A 15,060-nucleotide genomic window follows, 5' to 3' on the forward strand; every position below is an offset into this window, starting at 1 on the left:
GCGCCAGCTCAATCCACCATCTCCATCCCGCCAAGGAGCAGTTACTACCCTCGCCAACCCCGTCGTCCTCCGGGCGTCAACCCAAGCAGTTATGGCCGCCTGCGTCACCATGCCGCTACGCGGCCCGAGCAGCGGCCTCACTCCTACAGGATCCGCCAGGGATCTCCCTCTGCCGCCACACCTCGTCGGTCAGCCAACCAGAGGAGTAATGGCCTCCCCCCCCCCCGCCGGGCCCCGTCCTCGAGCCCCGAGCACCAGCATCTCCCACGCGACATCCACTCTGGGTCTGAGCCTGGATGGACCCGCGTCAGCCGGCGCAAGCGGAGAGAGCGCGAGCAGCAATTTCTTCCTGCGCCCCCCAGCCGCGGCCGTGCTGCCAGACATTCAAAGCTCTCTTCACCCATTGGCAACCACCAATCCTCCACTGCTACGAACTCTGCTTTTCTTCAGAAAACAAAAGGGCGCTGCTTCAGGTGTCTTGGCCGTGACCACAAGGCTTCCGCGTGCAGAAACCCCATCCGGTGTCTGCGCTGCTTCCGCTCGGGACACAAGCAACGTTCCTGCCGAGCGGTCCCGCGCCCACAGGCTGCTCCCCCGTCGCGACGCCAGCCACGCCGACCGGAGCTGCGCCCACCATCGACCTGCCTCAAGATGGCGGCTGCACGGGTTGGCGACCCGGCCCTGAGGCCGAGCGACGACACGCTCCACATCCCCACCTCCTTCGAGATCGACCACGAGCTGCGGGACTGGGAGGGGAACGCGCTGGTCACCTGGGCCATGCGTGTTCCGCCAAGCACCACTACAAGAAACATTGAAGACGCCATCTTGGAGGAGTTCCGGCTGCGCCCTGGCGAGGTCGCGGTCACAAGGCATCGCCCGGAGGCGTTCCTGCTGCGCTTCCAGCACCGCCGGCACTGCGAAGAAGTCAACGCCAAAGGTAACATCAACTTCCGTGGCAATGAAGTATGTGTCAGGGCATGGCGGAGCCTCACTGGTGCTCTTGGCGCGGCGCTCTTCTACCGCGTCCGCATCTGTCTCGACGGGGTACCGAGGCACGCCTGGCTGCTGGACATCGTCGAGCGTCTCGTCGGTCGGCACTGCGCGCTCCAGTGCATCGACACCAACTTGCTCCATCCGTCAGACACGCGCGGCATCGAGCTCTGGGCATGGACGTCTGACCCGAGCAGGATTGCAAAGTTAATGTGGCTTGTCTTCACCACACGTTCTATGGATGGCTCGTCCTCATCCGTGCAGATCAATGAGGTCCCTCCTGAACGCTGGCAACGAGGGATCAAGCATCGGGTCCTGGTGCATTTGTGGGAAATCCACAACTACTCCGCCGTCACCACTGACCCGCATGATCCCGACGTGGCGGTGGGAGAGCCGGAGAAACGGCGCCTGCCCTGGTACTCGGGGGTCCGCGACGGCGACCAGGAACCGACGCCGGCCTTCCCCCCATTCCAGCACCCTCCTCCTCCACGACGCGACGAGCGCAGGGGCCACGACCGGCAGGGCGGTGGCCGGCGGGAGCGGCCTGACGACCACCCTGACTTCCACGACTGGCACGGTCGGCGGGACGACGACGACGAGGACTACGACGACTGGCACGGCGAGAGGCATGGACACGCTGATCCCAGGCCCCCCAGAGGGGCGGCGCATGGCGGGCAGCGCCGAGAGCGCTCCCGCTCGCCGCGACATCGACACGCCGGCCACGGCAACCAAGGTGGCAGGCGGAGGAACCTGGACGGTGAAGCCCCACTGGCCGCGGACACCCGCAAGGCGACGGACTTCAAGCTGTTGTACGACCTGCAGGTTGGGTCCATGGCGGAGGCGGCGCAGAAGATGTTCAACCTGCAGCGACGCCATTCTCCGGCAGCGACACCACGACCGATTATGGACATCTTTCGAAAGACGTCAAGCATCGTCGACGCCACTGGGGAAGAAGCCTGGTTCGACTACAGCGACAACATCAACAACCATTCAAAGGTACCAGTGCATAACGTCCAGCCTGTCGTGCCTCTTCAGCAAGTCTTCCACAGAATTACTTCTGCACTGCCTCCCCCCTATAACCCATCCATCCAGGAGGTGGATGAGGAACTCCGCAGGATGTCTGTGCACCTGGAGGTGGCCAGCCAAGGCATTCCTGGACAGGCAGTCGGCGCCCTGTCTGGGGTAGAACCTGGCCGTGCTGCTCATGCACCGGTGGTGGGAGGTGAAGCTGGTCAGCGGTCACCTAGGATTCAAGACAATGGCCACATCATCGACGAGGAATCTGTCCTCCTTGTACCAGAGCATCAAGATGCATCCTCCTTCGGGGCTCTCTTCACCAGGCCGGAACCGCCCCTCCATAGCGCGCCGATGCCGCGGCAAGAACCAGCCCCGCAAGCACAACCGGAGTCAACAAAGCGTCGCCGCCCTCGCCGTGTCTTCGATATGTCAACGGTACGTCGTAGCGCGCGTCTTTCTACTAGACGTCCGATGCCAGTTATGCAACGTGCACAGCACAACTTATGCCGCAAGCTTGGTCTTCTGAACGACGATCTGCAGCCTATGGAGGCCGCGCTACAGGAATACCTCGCCATGTTCCAGGGCCCCCTTCCACCAGAAGTCATTGCGGCGCTTACGGCGGCGTTTAACCTGGAAGATGAGCAAGCTGAAGCCCTTGATGCAGCCATGGCAATGGTGGCCGGAGAAGCAATACAGGATATCCAAGAAGCTGTAGATGCTCTGCAAGTCGAAGGTCCTCAGGTGGCAGCTTAACAGCCCCGCCTTGTATCAATTAGTGCCGTCTATTTCATTATGTCAGTTGCAAGTTCAGTTCGTATGGGCAGCGTGTGTTGCTGCTGCACTTCTTTTGTTAACTTCACAGACTATGCCTCCGCCCGGGTTGTAATCTTAAAGCCACAGCTACGTCACGGTTGGGCTTCATCTTCTGAACTGTTGTTGATTCATTTAGCTTCTATGTTACTTCATTTACGTGCGAGTCTGCTACTTCAGTCAAGTGCAGCACCTTATTCCCAAGCGGCCGCGACGATACAGTGGCTCTTTCGGCCACATTTGTGCGAGCTAACGGGGACGAGGCAACGCTCACCCCTCAAATTGATCGGCCGGCGCTCACCACGGAGCCAACGCACGTACGCCATAGCCTTAACCGAATGCGTTCTACGTCTGTTCCAATATGGTGCAAATGAATATTGAGATCCTATGTTGGAATGTGAGGGGACTAAATAGAAGAGCACAAAGAGACACAGTCCGTGAAACGATTACGGGTACCTTATGCCATATTGCATGTCTTCAAGAAACCAAGCTTGCTGACATTGATCAATTCACAGCGGCTTTCTTGGGAGGCCATAGGCTCGACAACTACTGTTACAAGCTGGCGGGGGGCATTTCAGGCACGCGAGGAGGCATTCTCCTTTTATGGAATGCTAATTTCGTCAAGCTATCAAACGTGCTCATAGGGCAACACCACGTTACGGCGACAGTCACCATGTTAGAATCTCTAAACACCTTTGTCTTGACGGTAGTGTATGGTCCGACCAGCGCTAGCAGGAAAGCCAAATTTCTCGCCGAGTTGCAATCTACAAAACCGCAAAATAACTCTCAATGGCTTGTCCTTGGCGACTTCAACCTCATTTACAAAGCGAGCGACAAAAACAATAACAGAATAAATCGGCGACATATGAACATGTTTAGAGAAGCTTTGGATGGATGTGACCTCCGTGAGATCCGCCTTAACAACAGAAAATTTACGTGGAGTAATGAGAGGAGAAATCCCACTCTGGTTCGACTTGACAGAGTCTTCGCAAATGTACAATGGGAAGAGGCTTTCAGTAACCATGCACTTCAAGCGCTGTCAACTTCACTTTCCGACCATTGTCCGCTGCTACTTTCCAATCACGGTGGTCCTAGACGACCAAAATCGTTCAGATTCGAGAATTACTGGACGAAATTGCCAGGTTTTAGGGACACGGTCACACGAGCTTGGGCCGCTCCGACAGCACACGTCGAGCCTTTCCACCGCCTATATTATAAGCTTCATCACACGGCCGTCGCACTACGGGAATGGTCTAACCATCTGATACCTGACGTGAAAATGCAGTTATACATGGCCCTTGAGGTCATATTGAGATTGGACATAGCTCAGGAACATCGCCCCCTATCCGACGGTGAACGACTGCTGCGTAGCCGACTAAAATCCCGAGCCATGGGGCTGGCCGTCATTGAACGAGCACGTAGGAATCAGGCCAGTAGAACAAAAAATATGAAGCTGGGCGACGCAAACACGCGTTTTTTCCATCGACGGGTAAACGCTAGGCGTCGCAGGAACTTCATCCACAAGTTAAAGAAGGACATCGGCTGGGCATGTACCCATGCAGAAAAAGCAGTAGAGATACAAAACTTCTTTACACGAACCATGCAACAACCACAACCACGACGGGCAGACTTAAATTGGGACATCCTGGGGATCAACAATCACGACCTCTCCTCACTTGATGCAACATTCTCTGAGGATGAAATCAAGAGGGCTGTTGACAAATTGCCGGCAGACAAAGCTCCGGGACCGGACGGTTTCACGGGACTCTTCCTCAAATCATGCTGGGATATTATCAAACAAGATGTAATGGCGGCCGTCAACGCCTTTTACTCACTTCGATGTAACAGTCTTGGCCTCATTAATTCGGCGAATATCATACTACTACCAAAGAGAGAGGAGGCCGACTCCGTCCAGGATTTCAGACCAATTAGCTTGATACACTCCTTCATTAAAATAATCACCAAAACGCTGGCGCTAAGGCTCCAACCACACATGAACGCCATTGTTTCTACATGTCAGAGCGCTTTTATCAAGAAGAGGAGTATACATGACAACTTTATGTCGGTACGCAATACAGTGAGACGTCTCCATCGCAACGGCGTGCAGGCCATCTTCCTTAAACTGGACATTGCAAAGGCTTTTGACTCCGTTAGGTGGGATTATCTGCTTACACTAATGCAACGACTTGGTTTTCCGACACGCTGGAGGGATTGGATAGCGGCGATATTGTCCACATCTTCTTCTAGGGTCATACTAAATGGGGTCCCAAATCCACCTCTAAAACACAGGAGGGGGTACCCCCTCTCACCGCTCCTCTTCGTCATAGTAATTGACCCGTTACAAAGGCTACTACACCTAGCAACGGAAATGGGTATATTTTCTAAACTACGAGGCCGCGGGCCTTCATGTCGGATCTCAATGTATGCGGATGATGCGGCTCTATTCATTGCGCCAAGAAAAGTGGAGATAGATGCGCTAGTGAACATACTGAATATGTTCGGCGAGGCGACTGGGCTCAAAGCAAATTTTCAAAAGTCAACAGCTCTACCTATTCGTTGTCAAGGGATAGCGTTAAAAGATATACTACAGAACATGCCAGCCAAGCTCGGAACTTTCCCAACCAAATACCTTGGCCTTCCGCTATCTACATCACGTCTTAAAACGGTAGACTTCCAGCCTCTGGTCGACAAGGCAATAGGGAAACTTAACAGCTGGAATGCACGAAACATGACTGCAGCTGGGCGTTTGACACTTGTCAAATCGGTGCTGACAGCCCAACCGGTATATTTACTCACAACTTTAAAGGCTCCAAAGCAAATCATGAAGACCATCATACCAAAAGAAAGCAGTTTATTTGGGCCGGAAATGAGAATGTCACTGGTGGGAAATGTAAGGTGAATTGGACGCGGTCTGCCAAACACAAGAAAGGGGGTGGTCTCGGGATTCTACACCTGGGCAAATTCTCCAGAGCGTTACGTCTGCGTTGGCTGTGGCAACAATGGATGAATGAGAATGCCTTATGGGATGATTGTGATGTCCCCTGCACACAGGCTGACCGTAAGTTATTCGCGACAGCCACCACTATAACAATCGGTGATGGCAACAGAATTTCATTTTGGGACAGTGGCTGGATCGATGGCCAAAGACCCCGGGACATGGCGCCCAACCTCTACAGCATTTCAAAAAGGAAGAACAGATCGCTGCGCGAAGCCATCACAAACAATGCTTGGGTCACAGATATCGACCTCCAGCACCAGAGCTTCTCGGTCACACACTTCATTGAGCTGCAGAGAATCTGGAATGCGGCGAGCCGTCTGCAACTTCGACTAGGGGTCCCGGACACCATTCGATGGAAATTGACGGCCGACGGTCACTATAGCACGAATTCAGCATACCGAGCGCAGTTCTTCGGGTCCACAAACACCAACTTCGAAGCCATCATCTGGAAACCGTGGGCGCCCCCAAAGTGTAAGTTCTTCAGCTGGCTGGCGATTCAGGACAGAATTTGGACAGCGGACCGGTTGCAACGACGGGGTTGGCCGTGCAACCCAAATTGTGCTCTCTGTGAAGCAACTCAGGAGACGGGGCTACACATGTTCACCGCATGCAATTACACAAGGAATGTATGGGCTCAACTAAGCGCGTGGACGAGGTGCCCGGCCATTGAACCAGAATGCTGGACTTCACATGACACTCTGCATGACTGGTGGACGGCTTTAGCAGGCGCGCAGGTCGCTGACAAAAAAGGCTTGAGATCTCTCATCATCTTAGTCTTGTGGGAAGTTTGGAAAGAGCGCAACGCGCGAGTTTTCCATCGACAGGAACAATCCATCCCCCGTTTAGTGGCTCGAATAAGGGACGAGGCAACCACGTGGGTGTCGGCAGGTGCTGTGCACCTGGAGCGGTTTCTAGACGCCGCAAGGCGCAGTTGAGTGTATATAAGGGTGTCTTTTCATTTTATCTTTTTGCCCGTGAGCTAAGCTTGCAGTGCGCGACATGTAAATTCTAATCTGTTTCGCCCTCGGGCGTTCCCCTTTATTAATATAGCGGCAGCTCTCCTGCCAGCTCGTTTCAAAAAAAAAAAAAAGGGTTGCGAACCCTAGCTTGAGTTCACCTTTTTTTTGTCACCCTTTCATATACATATTTTGTTTGGCATCAAAGTTTGAGTGAATGTTCTGTCCATTTATATTTTTATTATAACTTTTGTGCACTATTAGAGGCGCTACTATCATACTATGTGTTCATGCAGTATCGCCTTGATTAAGTTGTTCGTGCCCTTCCGAGCAGCCTAAGCTACGCGTGGTAAGCTCAACTCCATTGCTTGGCCAACGTCCATCTACCGATCATTCCTTACCCTGATTCCTATCCACTGGCCATTCGTCGTTAATTCATCCACCGACCATTCCTTTATAAGCTTATCGCGAGCGCAGCTTGAAATTCGGGCTGAGGTAAAGAAAAAAAAAACTGAATGTCTAAGATTGGTTCATAGCTACATTAATAAAAAGATAAAATCCAATGTGAATATATGTTTCGTTTTTCTTTTGTATTTTTTTAAAACTCGTACTAGTCAAAAAATTTATACACTATATCAGTATTTTGGTGTTGAAGTTTGTTTTAGAGAATGTAGATCGGTTATTTAAAATTGCTAAAACAAAAACAAAAGACTAAAGAAAACTAGAAAGAAAGCATGGCTTGTATTTTTTTTTCTCTCTATGTATTTGAAATACCCATGGATGAGATCCATGGGATCCTAGGTGGCAAGGAGGGCACATGCTTTTGTGTTGGACAATGTGATCGGTGTGAGTATCCACGCTTGATGGCAACAATAAATCCCCTTTCGAAAATGAGGCAGTTGTTTCATTCGCACATCCAAACTTACCATCTCCACTACAACATCGCTATCAGTGGGTGCTTTAGAAAACATGATCGAGGAAAGAAAAGCAAAGCGCTGCCTGATTTGTACTCTTCGATGGGATTCTTTGCTATCAAGCTAGAAAAGAGGAGTCAACATTCGTAACACAAGCCTGTTGGCTAGATATGAATTTTCCAAGGAGCGGGCGAGTCAAGGGTGTGACGTTGGACATACAGGTGGAGGGGGATAGTGGTGGCGCCAAGGTAGTGAGGTGGAGTGTGGGATACCCGTTGTCTCATGTTGCATGACGACTGGTTGGCATGGCTAGCTGCTGCTCTTTCGACTACGCCACCCTGGATGTTCTCGCACATAAGTGGAGGGGGCGGGATGGATTGGCGAAAGGAGGGGGAAATTGGGCAAGGGACCTAGTCGTCGTGGTGAGGTGGAGCGTGAGATACCCCGTTGTACACCGCGCGACAACTAGCTGGCACAGCCGGTGCCCCTCTCCACATCCCCTAGTTCTTCCTTTTTTTGTCTGGACGACTAGCATCATTGAAGATGTTTTTTTCAATGAAGAAAAAGAGAAGTATTTTGAATGGCGCATACATAGCTGCAGAAACTGAGCCTGTCAATTACCTGCTCAATATCTATGGAACGAACGAGTCAGGGGATTGAGGTGGTATGCAGTATGCGCATATACTTGCAAGGAGGAAGACTACTATCTACTAGTTAGCCGTATATCGTTTCTTTTTTGAAGCTGTAGATTTGTCATTCTGTTGCTGTTTATGGCAAGCTGGAAACCCCAGCTTTGTACTTGTAGAAAACTTAATTTGCTTTCAATAGAAAGCAGGTAAACATTTATCTAGAAAAGGAGTGATCGGCTTATATGTGCAACTGCAATGTTCGTGAGTTCTTCGTTTAGTATATTTTCTGGAGGGTTTGATCTTTATTTGTGCTTGGTTTGGTTTTCTGTCTCTTGACTTACGAGCACACAGTTGAGCCATATCAGGTAGTACGCACACCATTTCTCAAACAAAAAGGAGAAAAACATTCAGAGAAGGCACTTGATCGACGATGGTCACTTGAAATGGTGTCGGCCGGACCTGTGCTAACTTGAGTATACTGTATGCATAGGAGGTTAGGGATCGTGTTAGCTCCATGCATGTCCACGGTTGCTGATCGATCATCCGTCATGGCTGTCTCCAAAACTAGCTCATCCAGCTCTACATGCCACAGCCAAGGAAGAGGACGACGACCAAGGTCCCAAGCCAAGCCGAAGTCTAGTCTAGTAACTCTCATCGCTGCGAGCAACCAACCGACAAGGCAACAAACCAACTACCTTCCGCGGCCAAATGCGCGGGGAGTTTCCCGTCCGCGGCGAACCCTGCATTCACTGCGGCGCTCGCCGCAGGCCGCGCCCCCCTTCCGAAACGAGCAAAGCGTCGCGCTCGTCGTCAGGTTAACCGACACGGCCGCACGGCGGTGGTTGAAGCCGTCCGATTTCACTGCGTGGCCGCGCCTGCCCGATCGCTGCGGAGGGCCGAGAGACCGAGTTAACATGTGATATATTTGTGTGTTTATCTATTTACGATGAGTGATTGATTGGATGATTTGAGACCTTACATGTTGAGTCCATATTCTATATGTGCTTGATTATGCTAATAGCTAATCGGAGGTGTGATGTGTGTGCTGTGTTGTTTGTGTAAAACATATCTTGTGTGTTGTGTTTCTTAGCTTGTGATGTGCAGGTGATGGATGCGACATGACGGTCGGCAGTATGAGGTGAAAGTCAAGCGAAAGGTTCAACCGATGTACTAGGGCTGTAAAGGGTGGACATGAGTAAGCTTGGACCGAGGGACTTGAGGAGTCCAGGTGGAGTCATGGACGATCCACAGGGTGCACAGAAGAGCAAGAGTACACTGGGACGAAGACGGCGTCGATCGAGTCAAGTGGGACGGAGACGAGTCGAGTAGGCGGCCTAGGATCGGGAGCGAAAGACTTGGAGGCATCGAGGGCTCGTCGGAGGCCGAACACGTGTCGATATCGGTGAGTCACGTTGTGCGCGACGTGCAAGAGGGTTTGACCTCACAATCAAGGGTGAGTCACGCCCATGGTGTGTGTAAGAGGATTTGACCGGTTTGGCCTCAAAATCGGGGTGAGTCATGCCTGACGGGGCGTGCAAGAGGATTTGGCCGGTTGGTCTCAAAACTGGGGGCAAGTACGGTGCGGCCGGACGACGTCGAGTCGGAGGACGCGTGGCACCATCGCGCGAAGCGAAGCGAAGTCGTGAATGTATCAGGTCCGTTCGATGTAGCGATAAAAAGTTGGATGATTTTACCCCTATAGGGTATTTGGGTTGTATGTTCCATATAAGGACATTTTGGACATTTGCTAAATGCCTGTATATATATGAGGAGTGGCTGTTAAGGTAGATACACATAGGGCTCTTTGGTGATAGGCTTTTCATTTTTTTTATGAGAGCCTTTGGGTGAGAAAGAGGGAGAGAGATGGGATGATCTTTGATTTGATCTTTTTACCATCTTAATTTGATTGTGCTTATGAGTGGCCTGTAAGGAGTAATTCAAAGAACAATTTCGTACCCTTTCCGTTTGAATATGAACTTTATCTTTTTTTCAGGATTTTTGAGGTATTTTTAAGAATTTTTCGTCCTTCGCGATTCGCCCAAATCCTATAAGATTTGTTGGAATTTTTGTTGCTAGGATTCTTATGAGGCACCTCGAATTTGGATTGAATTTGCAGGTTTCCCGAAACCGTATTCTTTGGTAGGGCGTGCGTGCTGTGCTCGTCACGCGAGACCTGGCAACCAGAGTTCCAGCCCGGCAGCCAGCAGCCCAGCGCGGGGAAGTTCCCGCTGGACTGCAGCCAGGCCGGCCCAGCGGCTGACTCAGCAGCATCTGGCGCAGGTCAGCCCAGGCGGGAGGCTGTGACCAGGCCGGCCCGGATAGCAGGCCGGAGCCAGCGCGAAGCAGGCCAAGGCCATCACGGACTGCCCAGCCATGTTGCTGGTTCTGCCCTTCAACTGCAGCAGTCCAGCGTTCAGCAGCAGCTTGCATTTTCTTTGCAGGTGAGCAAGGACAGTAGTTTTTTAGTTTTTCAGTTCAGGTCTGCACTTGCCAAGTCCCTCCCGAGTTTGATTCACAGAACCAGATCAGCGAGTATTTAATTCTTGTCAACTGTTACTTTCATACTATAGTGATACAACTGTTGGTTCAATTGTTTAATCTTTACGTGCTAATTAGCTTTTCTTTGCATGTCGAAGCATGAGCACTTGTTTAACCATTTTGCTTGTATGCAGTTAGATCGGTTTACTTAAGTGCTTCAATGTGTCAAGAAATCAATTCAAGCATGCTTAGTAGTGGTTGTGCTTAATCTTTTGTGCAAGCTTTTCGGAGTCTCATTTTGCGTTTGCTTCCGCTACGCTTTTGAGTGTTTCTAATCGTTCTTAAGGTGAGCTTATCACGAGTTGATTAGTATCATCTTAACGATTAGAAGCGAGATGCGTTTGAGGTGGCAATCGGGATATAAACTTTATTCTTCGAAGAAAGAATTATTGAAGGCTCCATTCAACCCTTTGATCGCCCGTCGTCCCGGTCCTTCGAGGGCAGAAGCTGCGAAAAGGCCCGGCAAACACCAGGCGCCTGACGTGAATGGCGTCGCATGGCGCCATGGGGCCCATGGGGGGTGTGCTGCTCGCCGATCGCGTGGGGTCGGTTTCGAGTCAGGTGTTCCGCGCAGGCCGCAGGGGAGATGTCCTGCCGACGCCACCCGTTTCTGCACGGGCGATGGCTGCACTTATCTGAAACTGAAAGGGGAGCCGGCCCGGTCGCTTCCTGAACGGGCTGACGAACGCATTGTCCAGGGCTTCCGTCGGCCCGTTGCTGGGCTCTCGGGGCTCTTGTGCCAGAGAGGGAGAGTGCGGTTTCATCTCGTCGGGATGGCGAAGAACTTCGATTTCAGTGCACCGGGTCATCAGAATCGGACTGAAGGATCAGCAACGCTACTTTGAACAGCTGGAACATGTTTCATAAGATCAGGGCTAACATTTCAAAATCTCAAACAACTGGCTGCAACATTCTCCTAATTAAGAGTCTCTCATCTCAGGTTACTCAGACTGAATTGTTCATCCTAGGCTCGATCACACAAACAAAGCAAAACCAGATCATCGCACCATTGCTACGATTATTATTCGCCTCATCGGCCGCTCTCTCACTAAGTCACTGCACGATTATTCCTTCAGCTAAGCCCTCCCTAGACAATCGCGAGGTTTCCGAAGCCGTAGCTCTCGCGGCCACCGTTCCTAGCCCTGCGGCGGCCGTCGTCGCGCCACTCGTCGTGAGCCACGGCGCTGGCGGCGCTTCCTCCTCCTGCCGCGCGCCACGCCGTCGCCGCGTACAGCGGGCGGTCGTGCCACGCAAGCGCGAGGCTGCCGGCGCACTCCAGGATGCTGTACCCGTCGCCGGAGAAGGACGTCGCGGAAATCAGCTGCGCCGTCGCCAGGCGGACCTCGTTCGGGCCGAACAGCACCTGGGTCAGCCCCGCGCGGGCGAGCCTCTCCCTCCAGCGGCCCAGCAGCTCGTGGCGCTCCGCGCGGGCGCTGCCCTCGCCGCAGACGATGTCGAAGATCTCGCTCCTGAGGTACGCCTCCGCGAGCGAGCAGGTGGAGCTGCCGCCGGCGGCGTGGTTGCCCGCGGCCACCATGGAGTCGAACATGGCCGCGTAGTGGAAGAGCGCGTTGGTGAACCTCTCCAGCAGTGGCGGCCTGTTGTGATCCGCCTCCTGCTCGACGACGGTGAAGATCCTGGGCTGCAGCTCGGTGACGAGGTCGAGGAGGATGTCAATCGGCGCGGGCACCGCCGGGTCCGCGTCCGGGTCGACGAGGAGGCGGTGGAGCTGCATGATGGAGTTGAAGGCCAGTGCCTCGCCGGGGACGATCTTGAGCATCCACTTGCTCAGCCCGTCGAGCTGGTCGACGCAGACGCCCCGGAAGCAGAAGGGGACGCCAAGGGAGCGCGCGAAGTCGGCGAGGCGGATGCCCACCTCGCGGAGCTCGTCGCCGGCGCCCGTTGGGTGTGGGCCAATGCCGGTGATGCGAAGACGCGGTGGCCCTCCCTCGCGCTTGGACAGGGCGTGGATGAGCGACGGCCACTGGAGGCCCTGCATGAGGGCGAAGTCGACGACGTGCACGCGGTCGCAGCCCTCGAATGCGTCGAGGATGGCCTGGTTCGCCGTGGAGTAGGCGAAGTTAAGGTAGGGCCCCGCGTCGTAGAAGTGGCTGTACTGCTCGGCCGTCGCGGTGTGGGGTGGAGCAGGTGGCGCCGCGTTCGGGTACGCCGGGAAGAGGCGCTGCGCGAGCGCGTCGGCGAAGTGAGTCGCGACACGGCCCATCCCGGTTGAGTTCGCGATGACCGCAAGGATCGAGCGCGCCTCGGCCAGGTTGCCATGCGCGGCCGAGTAGTCGCCTGCCTGGATAGCGCCAGTGCAGGTGACGAGGAGGTGCACCAGGCGGATGGCCGCGGCCTCCTCCTCCTCCTGGCGACGCCTCGCCGCCTCCGCGGCGGCTGGGACAGCAGGCTGCCTGCCGGGCGGCAGGAGGGACGCAAGCAGGGTCGTCGGGTCGATGCAGTACGCGGCGCCGTTGTCCGCTGCGGCGGGGAACGGTGGCGGAATGCCGCCGGTGAACGTGGCAGCGGCGGCGGGTTCCATGGGCAGCCAGCTGAAGGGGATGAGGCCCATGCCTTCGTCGGAGGGGAGCAGGAGCAGGCGTGCTTGCACTCGACGGTGTGGGCGGTGTGAGCGTCCACGCTTGGCGTCCTACTGGCTGCTGGCCGGCGTTTTGTAGGGAGCGGGCGAGTCAAGGGTGTGACGTCGCCACACAGGTGGAGGCGCACCTAATGGCGGTGCTGAGGTGTTTCATGGGATACCCGTCGGCTGTTATCCCACGTTGCGTGACAATTGGCTAGCACAGCTAATGCCCCTCCAACTGCATCCTCATCATCTCTTTAATTTTTTATTGTCACACTAGGTGGGGTGGGGACCATTATTGGTCGTCAAGATGAAGAATGGTAATTCCTCGTGGCACGTCGCGTGGTACCCACTGATGCTGAAACGGAGCTTGGGATACCCCTCGTCCCCCACCGCTCTTACAACTGGTCGGGGAGGGGAAGGGAGAGGGGGTTACCCAATGATGACGCAAAAGTTGAGCACGAAATAGTCCTTGTCGTAAGACAACTGGCTAAAGTGGTTAGGTCACTCTGGCTACAGCTCTCTGGTTCTTATATATATTTTTATTTTAATTTGATGCTAACAATGTTGTCACGGATTTTTGTTGAAAAAAAGAGAAAGAAGTGTTTTGAACGAAACATGCATGGTTACAGAAATCTATCGGTCAATAACATGTTGGGGCGGGAGGGTGATGATGAGCTTGACAGCGGCGACGGGGTCTATAGGTATCCAGTTGATGGGGATGAGACGGACAAGCGGGAGAGGGGTGTGATTGCACCCGACGTTAGCTTCCACGCTCGGCAGTCTACTGGATGGCTTGTGCTCTAATAGGAAGCGGGTGAGTCAGGGGTGTGAAGTTGTGCACACAAGTCGAGGTGGACCTAGTTGTGGTGAACCGTGACACTGTGACCTGGTTTGGTTCACTGACTTAAATTTAAGCACCCGTCACATCGAATATTTAGATACTAATTAGGAGTATTAAATGTAGACTATTTACAAAACCGATTATATAAGTGGAGGCTAAACGGCGAGACGAATCTATTAAGCCTAATTAGTCCATGATTTGACAATGTGTTGCTACAGTAACCATTCACTAATGATGGATTAATTAGGCTTAATAGATTCGTCTCGCGATTTAGCTTAGGGGTTCTGCAATTAATTTTGTAATTAGCTTATGTTTAGTCCTCCTAATTAGTATCCGAATATTCGATGTGACAGGGCTAAAGTTTAGCCTCTCCTCCTAAACACCCCCTACTCATGCTCGGGGGGGAGGGAGGGGGGCGCTACGATTGGTGCAGAGATGGAACACAGGTACTTATCATCATATGTCACATACCAATTATGATCGGAGACATTCTCAGTATACATTTCATGATTTTTTTTTCGATTTTAATTTGGGGAGCTTGGTTATTTAGGATTTTTGTGAATAAAGAGAGATAAATATTTTAACTGAACCATGAATAGTTGTAGTCTTGAAATTGGCCGGTCAATGACATGCTCAACCTCGGGCCCATCAATGGCATGCCCAACCTCTCTTTCGCATAGAGCAGATGACATATGAGTCAGGGGAGAGGTGCCGTTAAACGGGTCAGGATAACTGCTTGTCTGGGTAGCAGTGCATTGAAGTGGAATGGTGGGTAGCAGTGCA

General features: G+C 53.0%; 1 protein-coding gene across 1 annotated transcript; it reads right to left on the reverse strand.

Annotated features, from left to right (window-relative positions):
• Nucleotides 1-11,939: 11,939 nt before the first annotated feature.
• LOC101786960 (DELLA protein DWARF8) lies at nt 11,940-13,424 on the reverse strand. Its single transcript, XM_004963521.1, has one exon. It carries the CDS (start codon nt 13,422-13,424, stop codon nt 11,940-11,942), a length of 1,485 nt encoding a protein of 494 aa, XP_004963578.1.
• Between the last annotated feature and the right edge of the window lie 1,636 nt (nt 13,425-15,060).

Source organism: Setaria italica, chromosome III (assembly GCF_000263155.2).
Source record: "Setaria italica strain Yugu1 chromosome III, Setaria_italica_v2.0, whole genome shotgun sequence".
NCBI lineage: Eukaryota > Viridiplantae > Streptophyta > Magnoliopsida > Poales > Poaceae > Setaria > Setaria italica.